We start from the raw sequence: 12,345 nt of genomic DNA on the forward strand, positions 1-12,345 counted from the left end.
GGTGGCATCCCATGTCCTTAAGCTTTGTTAAAGCCTTTCAATTTGGGCCAGTGTATTTTGGTGGAGGTGTTATTTATGGCACGCCGTGTGTGTGCCAGGTAACACAGATGCTGTAGAGAGAGCATTAAGAGGGAGAGAGAGACAGAGAGGGAGTGAGAGACAACTCTTTGTTCAAGGTTCATCGAGACCTCACAGCTGGCAGCAGGCAGTGAGCGAGACAGCCCACTCGCTGAATCCTGCCTCCTGTTAGTCTGTTGTTGACGACATGTGGCAGTGATATTATCCAAATTAACTGCATCCCCCATCGGTACCAAAGCTTTAGTTGGATACTAATGACCACCTTGCCTATTAATCTGAGGGGAAGTTTGATATGGGCAGAGGAGGACAACAGGTGCAGGGATAGAGGGAGAGCGATATGGATAATATAGATTATTAATGAACTTTTGGATGGCTAGTGATCCACCCCAGGTCTGTTTGGGGCTCCATATGTTGCTTGGACAGTTCATCTGCAGCAGACCTCAGGTGGCTTAGTGATCCAACCAAAAACAATTGTGCCTGGGTTATAGCAAAACAAGCACAGAACAACACACACACACACAGAGACAGACACAAACGTGTGCAAGATTTGTCCTCAAGTGCCAGGTTTTGGTCTGTACAAGTAACAACCGCAAAGGAGCTCAATATGTTAATCTTCTGGATGCAAACATACATCGATGAGTCAACAGATATTTTAAGTGGAAAGTACATGTCTTGATTATAATCATTTTCAATAATTGTGCATGATCAGTGCCTAACATGATTATTGTTTGGCTCATGGCCCACTTTGTCTTAGATTTTTACCATTTGGGTTTACATCCAAAAAAAGTTTGGACTGTACTGAGCACATCTACCACACACACGCACGCACGAACGCACGCACGCACGCACGCACGCACGCACGCACGCACGCACGCACACACACACACACACACACAATGTTAAACTGACTCCAGCACTTATTTCTCTTCCTAACTACTTCAGTGTAATGCAAAATGAGGCGGCATCAAAAAGATGTGTAAATTACATCTGGCTTCCAGGGCACTATCTGGCTGCCAGGAAGCATCCGTAAATATTTATTGCGGAACATCAGTGAAGTGTGTGAAGGTGCGGATGTCTGCCAGAAAGAGTGTGTGCTTGTGTGCATGTCCAGCTGTGCAGTGCTCAACACACATCCAGCACTGGCAGTGAGTTGCTTTGTTATTCATCATTTCTCTTACTTTTCTGGTGGCCTTGTTAAAGCCTTACAGAAGTATGTCCAATTCGTAATTAACTGCAGTTTGGGTTATGGGTATGGTGGCCTCATTCTTCAACTACACAAACCAACACAATCTAATGTGGTTTAATGCATCTCACAACTACTGTATATCAAGCTGGAACAATGCATCATTACCTACTTTCTACAATTCCTTGTACACTTACAGCTCAAAATCACTTGTAATGGAGGATTTTTTTTATCATTCTCCTGTATGACATGTATTATGTGTCTATACCACCTGTATTCACAATGATTAACATGCAATCTGGTTTACAACATTATTGAGTAACAACATCACAATTATTTACTGCATAAACTTATTGCAAACATATAGAGATCAATATCCGGGTCTGGGGTGAATGATACTCAGACTGAATTATAAATGTGGAAAAGTCAAAAGTTAATGGAAAGCTGATAAACTGCCAGTGTCCCACAACATAATGCAAGACTTAATGTTGACATATCAGGAAGCAGTTAAGAAAACAAAGGGGGCTAATAATCTGACCTTACATCCGAACTCCTGGTTGCTTTTCAATATTATTGACTCCCTTGTCAACCTCCCTTCCAATCACTGTAATTAAGCATCCCTTGATGAATGTTTGACCCGTTTAATGTTTAATATTCTTTAAGAATAAATTGGCCCTTGACAGAGGCCAAACTGTCACTGTTTTGGCAGCAATGAGCAGTTTTTTGTCATTCTTCACCTGTTGCTACAAGAGGTTACGTCACCACCAAATCACAAAAATATTCAGTGGTCAATTCTTGTTCTGTAGTTACTATCTATTCCACTCTTGCCATTGGTTTAACTTGTATTTTCAGACAAGCAGTCAGTCTTTTTATTCCATCTCAAAAACAATGGTCAAGCAAATTATTTATTTTAATAATTCCTTTTTTTTAGAAATAGCATATAGTAAAATGTTTGTCTCCAAATATAAAGTCACTAATCATGCTTTTGTTTTATTTGTTTGATTTTTGGGAATTTCTCAAACTATTACCCCTTGACAGAGGAGTATTTCATCTTTTAGGGAGAAACATTTTAATTTGCAAGTAGGCAACGGTCATCTAAGGTTTAATTTGTTCTTGTTTAGAACCTAGTTGAATAATATGTCTAACGTTTGTCACCCACTTACAGTAACGTTTCCAATGACAATTTACTTCAACTTTGCCCAGTTGTACTTTTCATCAAAAATATGCTTGTGAATGTTGTACTTTGCAGTTCATGTAAGTAGGGACATTCTTAGCTAAAACTGTATTGTAAGATCCAGACGACTTGGCAATTGAATAAATTAGCTGCTTTTCACTATACTTTCAACATTGAATTGAATTGTGTGCTGTTTAATCATTACACAGCAAGTAGATAAACAATGGGAATCATACATCAAGAACAATCTCATACATACTGCACACTTTCATTTTATACAATGCTATAGTTCCTTTTTTATTTCCATCATTACACCCCTGCCTCTACTTCAGTTTCATATGCACTATATTTATGTAAATAACATACTGGCACACGCAGTACAATGTCCTCCGAAGAGACATTCAAGGATTTTTGTGCATTGCACAATAATCATATCTTATAATACTGTGAATGTAAATACTCAATCACTCTGCTGGAAATGTAGTTTGAATTGCATGAGAAAGAAATGGATACTGAGTGAAAAGACAGATACAGAATATGCAGCTGTGTGCTGTAAGGTGGCGGAAGCTGACTGTGGGAATCTTTTGTGTGTGATAACACGAGAATGTATGTGAGACTGGAATGTCGACGTGTTTCGAAAAGAGTCAATGTGGTGACTCTATACATGTACAGTACATACTGTACGTGGTATGTGCTCAGCTGTACTAGGTGGATATGAAGAAATAAATACATAGACAGATAATAAATGTCTGGTATCTTCTATGTATGATTTGGTCTTAAATATCTTTGTATTATCTGCCAACACTTATAGTAAGATAAATACATTCAGTATTGAATTTCAGCACCCTTTCACAACCCGAGGTGGGCATGTGCATCTGGCATAGAAAACTTTAAAGTAAAAGACTTTAAAGAACATCTTTCTCTTGGCAGGGCAGTAAAAATGTATAAAAAATGTCCCCTATCTTTGTTGCAAACTTTATTCCGGTCTACCTCAAACATCTTTTGCAACACAAGCAAAAACAGCTGGCACAAACAAATAACATTACAGCAATTCCAAAACATTCTCTAACACTGTCCACATTTTTGTAAAAACAATTGAGCTGAGTTTATACTCTAGTTCAGTTATTTGGACAACACTTGTTGTTAATGTGTTTCATAGTGGGTTACTTACAGGCATAGTCTGTCCACCATGCAAGCTGTTGATGGCGGCCTGTGCTTCTGCGTGGCTTGAGAACTTGACAAAGGCACAGCCTGTATACAAAGAAAAAGGGAGAAATAGAAGGGGAGGGGGCACAGCATCAGGGAGGTGGTCTTGAAAATAATCAGGAAACACCATTCATTACCATTGTTTTCATGTTATCTGGTTTGCAAATATATCCTGCCATTGGTGTCTTCGGCGCATAACTCTGAATAAATCAGTCTAATTGTGGCGAAGGCATTAGCGGCGTGGAGCTTTCTTTCCCTCGCCCATTTCTAATTCCAGCCCCTCCAGTTCGGAGCATGCAGCCAAGGCATTTGCTATCCTGACTTGTTTGTGATTATTAATCTGTTTAATATTTACACATTGTGATTTGTGTGCAGTCACTCATAAAAGAGATTATGATGACAAAGGAATAGTATTATAATCTGCCTATCTAACCGAATCTTTGCGCGCATAATTTCAGATAGAGGGGTGGGGGCTTCGCTCAAGGGGCATTCAAATCTTCTTAAATCTGTTGTGTAGTTAATGCACAAAAGGAAAAGTCAACATAAAAAGTTCGCCGGAAGAAAAGGGAACGGGCGTCGGCAGCGGCGCACTGGAGCCTCACTGTATTAACATTTCAAATGATATTAAAAATGATTCAAGTAGATAATATTAATGCACAATATGTGTTTTTGAAGCTTACACATCCTTACCACATGATTAAACAGTGAAGCAGTGTGTAGGTTAGGAGAGGCACTAAACTACTACATGAAGAGAAAGCTAGTGAACTGAATTACAGGGGCACTGAAATGTGGTAATTTTCCAAAAGCCATTAAATTAAACAGGAGCTATTTCTCTAAGCTTTATGGTCATCATAGACTGCAAGAGTTATTTTGTAATGTCCTATTCTTATCCTTGCCTTCAGGTATCTCGTGTGTTAAGTCAAGAGATACCTAATTAACAAACTCGTGGATTAATTCTGCCCCTTTTCATTAATCGAGTAGCCCCCATGTCCCATAATCAGACTTCTCCCGAGTTCAATGTGTGGTTTTGTGAGAACTGCAGATACATGCATTTCTATACATTTATTCTCTCTGCGTTCCTAGAGGTGTCGTGATGATTAATTTAAATTACAAACACTGATAGGTAGGCTCGATGTCTTTGGCAGCAATACATTCACTCCTGCATCTCAGGTGTCAGCTTTACTTCCCTGACATACAAGTGTCCATGAGTTATTTCCTAGCAAAAATTTCAAATTGAACTCAAGGACATATGATATGTGCACATCAGTGGAGGACAGATTCAACCTCTGCCCGAGGCTTTCCATGCACTATGCTGCTGCACAGTACATGGTAAGTATTTTAAACTGCCGTGTTTAGATCTATTTTGAGTCGTAAATGCCATGTGTTTTCTGTACTGTCATATGTCCTAAAAGCAGTGTAAATGTACAGAGGCAAGCAGGAAATCAAAGAAAACCTTGGGTACTTTTTGACAGCACCCTAGCAGCCTTTCACTTAAATTGAACATCCCCCCTGAAAGGTCTTAATTTGTATATTAGCCCATTGTTTGCATTTTACTGCAACCCTGTCTTTGAGGGAGCAAATGCAATTAACCTTTCTAGTTGAAACCATAAGGAGCAGTTTGTCCTCACAAAAAACCTTTTGAGTTTTGTGAGCCAAGATAACTTGCTGATAGTCCACTAACAAGGCCATCTGCTAGGGTCCCAGTGACCCCAGCAGCTCACACCAACCAGAAAGACATTCAAAACAGCAGTTCACACTATCAATGTCCACGTCATGTCAAACATACAATGTCCTCAAAGAAACAGTGCTCTAGCCTTGATTCTCCTGACCTAAAAAAAGTTAAGGGACACGGAGCACAACATCTCAAAAGAATTTGAAGTGCTACAGCCTCATAAATTATAGTGCACATTTGAGTTTTTGAATTTGATGGCTCAGAATGAGTTTGGGGGGTGAAGAAGGAAAAAGAAAGATTGTATTGCTTTCAAGCGAGAGGATCTGCGCTGCCTTTTGAATTCCCTGGGTAATAATATGTATGCATGAATTCCATCCCAGTGGATGGGTGACATTTATAACACAACTTAATTATAGACCTAAAAGCCATCTCTCTATTATTCCTGACAACTCGGGGCTCTATTCAACTCTGGCAGCAAGTGTTGCACTTTGAAAGTACTTTGAGGAGCGGCGCCAAAGAGAGATGGATGTTAAACTTCTCGGCCTTTTTTATTGGGTGAAGAGGGGCGCTGAAAAGCCTCTGAGTAGCATAAATTTACATCAACAGGGGACAAAGCCTCCATCATGGAACAGATAGCACTGTCAATTTCAAGGTCTGTCTCATTCAAATTACAGAGACCTCATCCCAAGCGAGGCAGCTGGCAAAATAATTTACCGTAAAATCTCGTCATGATTGCATAGGACTGTTGCACAGTGAGTGATTGGACCAAATACCTATAAACTATATGACACCTTTGCCTCATGGAAGCATTCATAGTTAACATAACTTCACAGTTTTCCATTTTGTAGCGGTGCAACTTGAAGAAAAGCGGATGATTGAGCCAGTGATAATAGAGACAAATACCAACACAGGAAACATATGGCATGTGAAGAGAGGAGAAACAGAAAAGAGTTGAAGAGTCTGGTGCAGGAGGGTGAAAAGGAGTGGAAGTACGAATGAGAGAGAAAGCTCGCTCCTCTCTGTAACAGCGGCAGCACCGGCCTTATTTCATTTTATGTGCTGTCAGTCAGCTTGAGGCGTCTGAGTCGACAGGAAGAGAGGGAGCTGGAGAGGCAGGGAGTCGCAGTGAAAGAGGAAACGAGCCGGGGTAGAAAGGTAGGTGGGCTGGTGAGGTGACACGGAGCAATGCATCCAAGATCAAGAGTGAGGGGGACGGATGCAGACACAGATAGGTGTGCGGTTCACTTAAACCAGTCTTTCTCTTTGGTCTACTCAGCGGGATCACACATTACCAACCTCTCTCCCTTGCCCTCTCACACATTCTCCTCAGCCATTCATATGCTTCCTATAGGAGAATGATTCACAGTCAACACGAGAGAAAGAATGACGGAGGTTTCCGAGCAATATCATTGGTGTTCTTCCTCCAAATATGTCTGCAAAACAGGGACCCATCAGAGGATGATTTTGGAGTCGCACTCTCAGAACAATCCCACCCACAGCGCACTTTTCCCGACCACCTTTCCTCTGAACATGCTCTACTTACTAAACCGCACATGAACCATATGCATAACGCAATGCCTGAATTCATGCAAATCTGCGGCACAGTAAGTGACAGCAGCAAAACCCAGAACCTGTCTGCTTTTTTACAGTAAGGACGTTATCGTCCAATGGTGTCTCAGGGGAGGGATGACGGGAATGTGGGAAACAAACATGATTACACCCGTACGTTTTTCAGATAACAGGAAGAGGAGAAGGAGGAGGAAAGGGGAGAGGGGAGCAGAAAGACAAGGTGTTGAGTGATGTGGTACAAGCCCAATTGGGAAGAGCTGCTGTGATGAAGAGACTAAGTAAGAGGCGGGAAAAAGTTTGGAAGGGGAAAGAGAGTGAGAGGTGAAGTGCGAACAAAAAAGGGAATGGAAATACAGAAGGTAGTGCGAAAAAGAGTGGAAAGTGGTTGGAAGGAGGTGCCGGAGCGTGGTGACAATGAGGTATGAAAGAAATGTGAGCGAGACACATAAGTGATGGTGGGAAAAAAAGCAGAAATGGTTGACAAAGAGGATGAGTTCTTTTAGAAGAGCAGAGTGGATCGCAGACGATGCCAATGGCAGAAATGTACAAAAATCAGAAAGACAGAAAGGACGTGTACAGACAGAAAGAGGATGCAGAGACAGACGGGGCTAAAATAAAAAAAAAGGAGAGTGGCAGGTGTGTGGGCTCTGACCCTTGCTGGCCCCATCAGGCCCTCGCAGGACAGTGCACTCCTCGATCTGGCCGAAGGTCTCGAACAGCCGCCGGACATCGTCCTCGCTCTGCTGCTTGCCGAGCATTCCCACGAACAGCTTCCTGTCTTCTGGATGGGAAGAGGGGAAGAGGGTGGAGGGTGGAGGGAAGGAGGGTGGAAGAGGGGGAGAGAACAGACAATGCTAGAGCTGATGGCACCGTTCTGCTGAGCTGAGAGGAACTTGCAACTCAACCCCCCAACCCCCCCCCCCACCCTGCATTTCCTTTTATCAGTAGTCTGCTCTGTTGAGCCTACACCGCTGCTGCTGCTGCTGTTGTTGTTATTGTTATTGTTGATCTTACTGTTGTGTGGTGTGCCACCCCACGCTGGCATGAGGGTAAGATATATCCCTGTTTCGAACGAGCTATTCAAGTCTGCCACAGTGATTTGTGATACAGAGGATGTTTTGAGCGCTGTGGGTTTCAGGGAGAGGTAGAAAGAGAGTGAGGATGTTTTGCTCGGTTTGACAAACTGTTTGACTGTCTGGATGCTTAAGTCACTAAGTTGAAAGAGAACATGGAACCAGAACATGGTATTTCTCAGCAACAAGGCAGAAGGAATTGGAATAAGCAAGAGTAAACTGTGTCAGAGGTGTTTTCTGAGGGGCAATGGATCATTTCCAAAAGGACGTTTAAAGGTTTTCTCTTTGAAACGTCAACACTTTTAATCAAATGATGAAACTAAGATTGATCAGTCAGTGTGGACTGGTTTCTCAATATACTCCATTTACTGTCGACTTTAATGTGCAAAAACAAATGTTGTTTGGAGACAAAGTTCGGGACACTCACATTTCTTGACTATGAACAATTGTGGGGAATGTAAAATACCGGAAAATAAAAAAAATTAACTTTTTTTATAAAATGAATATGATTATGTGCACTGTGCATAATTGGAACTTATCAGCTGAAGTTGGTTTTGGATAATTATCGGCCAAAGTCCTGCTGATTTGTTTTTGTTAAACGCCAATTACAACAAATAAAAAGTAGAATTTGCACAGTGCAATTCAGAGAAAGAATTTGTCTCCCCACATGAACACACTGCAGAATTCTGTATTTGTTGTTTTCAAAATTAAGCAGTAAATTGTTTTTTATCTGCCCAATATAACAGTTAGAATCACCAAGACTTTGGCAAGACCTTTTACTTCCTCCAAAGCCCAGTGATGGAGAATGTTTTAAGCATTGGGAAAAACATCATTATCACGAAAGATACAAGGTCTGGTTCTCATGCCTCAAAACCAGAATGACAAAGTAGCATAAATATATTATTATGCAATATTGAAATCAATGACCCATGAAAATATCCCCAACTGACATCTCTAAGGTCATGGGCGAGTGGTGGAGGAGAGTGAGAAAGCACTAAATATTGGTAAAAATCTAGCATGACTTTAAAATCTGGTCTGACACTGAGCACTGATTCTTCCCAATTACCCAACCAAGAGCTAAGACCTATGTTTGAAGGGCAGCTCCACCTACGCCAATGTCTCCACTGCTACTGTATGTCATAGTTGCTGCAGAGCTCCAGAGGGGGGCACTCTGGCTCAGACGTATGGGCTCCATACTATTCATTTTTTGGCAAGTCAGAAGGCTGGATTTGTATAATTAATCTTCCCGGCGCTCTGGCCTAAGACAGAGCATTCATCTTCTTTACATCTTTTACATTATGCATCCCCTATTCTGCGATGTTGTGGAATGATATGGCTACAAGACCCCTTCGCCAGAACTGATGGAAAGTGGCAGGAAGAGGAAGAAGAGTTTATTCAAAATGACACTGCTGATCTTCAGTGTGAGTCATTTGACTGGTCTGGAGCGGTTGAGGGGGGCAGGGAGGAGCGGAGGGCGAGAGCGTCACCTGGGCCTCGACAGATGTGACGCCTCCTGTACCTGCCAGGCCCCATTAGACCCAGCTGTTCTAAAAATAAAGCACCAGGGCTTCCTTTTTGCGGCGGGGTAGTCGGATCCTGTTCCATTCCTGTAAAGTTCAAATGAGACACGTGCCTGCTACTCGCTTGGCCACATAAATGAGCACCTGCATAATCAATAAGGCCACGCTGCCTGGTCTGTACTGCTGCTGCTGGAGCTGTGGTGTCAGTACGCGTTGCTGTAGTCACACCTCTCACAGCAGGATTTCTTTAACCCACCAGCTGAGCCTATGCTCATTATAGTTCTTTCACCTCTGGAGCTCCAGGGCTGGAAGGGAGTGCGAACCCTGTAGAGGTCGCCACATAGAGAGCTATTTTCTGTATACTGCCGGATGGGATTTACCAAAGGCCGACAGGAGGACATACAATGAATGAGTTGAGTAGCTGTAACAGGTGTTAGAGAGAAATTAGTCTGACTCCTCTCTGTGGCAGCAAAGGTGAACCGGACATCAGGCCGTTCCGAGCACGTGGCTCTGTCGTGATAGCACCACCCTCTATCTTTCAGATTTTCCCTGAGGTGTCACTGTTACAACTTCAACGGGCAGAGTGGAGTTTTACAGGCCTCCTGCAGCGTGTTAATGTTTTGGGACAAAAGTCTCATCTCGGTCCTGGCCCGAGGAGATCTAATGGCGGCTTTACAAGGCTAATTAACAAGCCATGAGCGAGGTAATGAACTTTCCAAATGTGCTGGCAAACGCAAAAATAAATTACACCCCAGTGAAGGAATTAAAGGAAGTGTGAGTGTACTTGGGAGCCTTCCTTTGGGAGAGCCACAGTGAGAAAATGAATTTGGAGCTGCTATCTTTTCATTGCCTGACCTAAGAGTGTCTCAGTTGGCCCTCTGCAAGCCCTGGCCAGAGTATAGATTGCTATTAATTAGTCCACTTTGCACTTGTCTCCAAAATAGCTCTTATTGGATTCCACAAGTTCCTGCTCATCTCCTATGGCCACTTGTGAGCTTTAAATTGGCATTTTATGAATATGAATAAATATTGTGTAGTGCCGCCTCTGTACAAGAAGGTGACTCCATGACGCCGAAGAGTTATCCATTAAAAGTGTGGAGTGGAGGGAAAAAATAATAGCCATCACCTCTAGTACACTCATGTACTTGCATTAAGAGGGGTGAGAGCTTTCCTATGGAGCTGACTGAGGAGTCATAGAAGTATGACAAAACTCACTGAGCCTACAGTTTGACCTTTGTGCTTAATCTCTCATTGAGAAAGGCTCGTCTGATCCCTCTAACGGAGCTGAGCCACACAGCTGGAGAAAATCTGAGCTCTACAGCACTTCTCTGCTCTACTCTGAAGAGACCTCTGTAAGCTACCTTTAAAACCTCGTCACTACTTTGAAATAATAACGTGCGTGCATGGTAGTTAGAAAGCCTGGTTACGTAATGCTGAATTTATGGAGTCGCTGCATGATCAAACACCATAAGTTAATCCATGTATTTCCCTATATAACACCTCTGCAAAGACTTTAAAATGTACTCAACAGATTCAAGGATAGAAATATATATATATATATATATATGCACAAGATGGGGCAGGCTTCAGCTACATGCCTACTTTCTCCCACACTCAGACACGACACACAAACTTCCTTTTTGTTCCCCCCCAACCTTTCATCTCCCGAGTGAAGGTGGGAGCAATCGAGTGGAAAATGGTTCCATGTCAGTCTCCAGCTATGTCCAAACTGAGGTGGCATATGGACAGCCCCATTTTATGAATGCAAATAAAAAGATCAAAAAAGTTATCAAAACACTACTGACATCTGACAATTGCTTGTCTCAGGAAGCCTTTTCATTTCAGTGCCCGGTATATTAAAAATTAATGGATTTTGCACAGACGCCATATGCTGTCAAGATTGATGCTTCTCTCCCCGGAATAAAGTGCTACTTGTGTTGTTGGCTGCAGTATATGCATATATAGTGTACTTTTTTCCATCCTCTCTTTTCTTTTTGTCTATCTATTACTCTGTCTGTAGCGCTCTCTTTATTTCTCTACTGTCATCTCCTCGCCCTTCTCTTTCTCTCCAGGCATGGAATTTGTTGCTGTGAAGTCTACTTTTCAAAATGTCCTGCTTTTGTTTGCCAATAATGGGGATAATCTCTTTAAATTGTTTCTCTCCTACTCGCGTGTGGGGGTAAATATTTCTTTATTTTTTTCCCTTTTATTTTTTCATGATTCTATCACTTATTGCCCGCTGGCAGCAGTCAGGGAAGCTTGGTAGTAGTAAGTGTTCAGAAAGCATGGACAGCTGCATCCAACGATAAAAGATGCCTGCTAGGCCACTGGGTGCATTTCAAATGCAGAGTAATGTTCCAGGCAGCACAACAGAGGAGTTGCACTTCTTATGGACTCATTAGAAAAGCCTGACGCTGGTGCACTGCTGCCTGGGAGGCCCGCCACCAGATACACTCACACATGTACATGTAGGCGTACAGACTGGATGAACAAAGTGGTGGGAATGGCTTCTTGTTAATAAGTTAGACTTTGTTTTTCATCATCTACTATATTTCCCCTGTGGTGAGAAGGGCACAGGACTCTGTTTGACATCAAAAGGTGCTATTTGCTTTTGGAATAGGCTTTTTAGATAATGAGCATGAGATATTTGCATCATGAAGAGAAAAAAACCTAGAATATCCACATTTTGGAAATAGTGAGGTTTTGCTGTGGACACAAAACTGGCATTCTTAAAAGAACGGACTTAATGTCCCTTTCCCAAATAGCTTGAGAATAATTTATCTCCTGCAAGCCTCATTTAGTCACAGGAAACTTTTTTGTATAAGGAAATAGTGCTGAAAACCATTAATGAATTGATTAGTCATTTGTTA

At 42.1% G+C, this 12,345-nt stretch overlaps 1 protein-coding gene across 8 annotated transcripts in view; it reads right to left on the reverse strand.

Moving 5' to 3' along the window:
* celf6 (CUGBP Elav-like family member 6) overlaps positions 1-12,345 on the reverse strand; it is a 125,198-nt gene that overhangs the window by 17,485 nt on the left and 95,368 nt on the right. For all 8 annotated transcript variants that reach the window (XM_061067955.1, XM_061067954.1, XM_061067960.1 and 5 more), the window contains exons 4-5: positions 7,535-7,663; positions 3,607-3,686 (exon numbers count right to left, since the gene is read on the reverse strand). In XM_061067955.1, the coding sequence (XP_060923938.1) occupies positions 3,607-3,686; positions 7,535-7,663 (209 nt within the window). The remainder of the gene's footprint in view (positions 1-3,606; positions 3,687-7,534; positions 7,664-12,345) is intronic.

This window comes from Limanda limanda, chromosome 3 (genome assembly GCF_963576545.1).
Source record: "Limanda limanda chromosome 3, fLimLim1.1, whole genome shotgun sequence".
Taxonomy (NCBI): Eukaryota; Metazoa; Chordata; class Actinopteri; order Pleuronectiformes; family Pleuronectidae; genus Limanda; species Limanda limanda.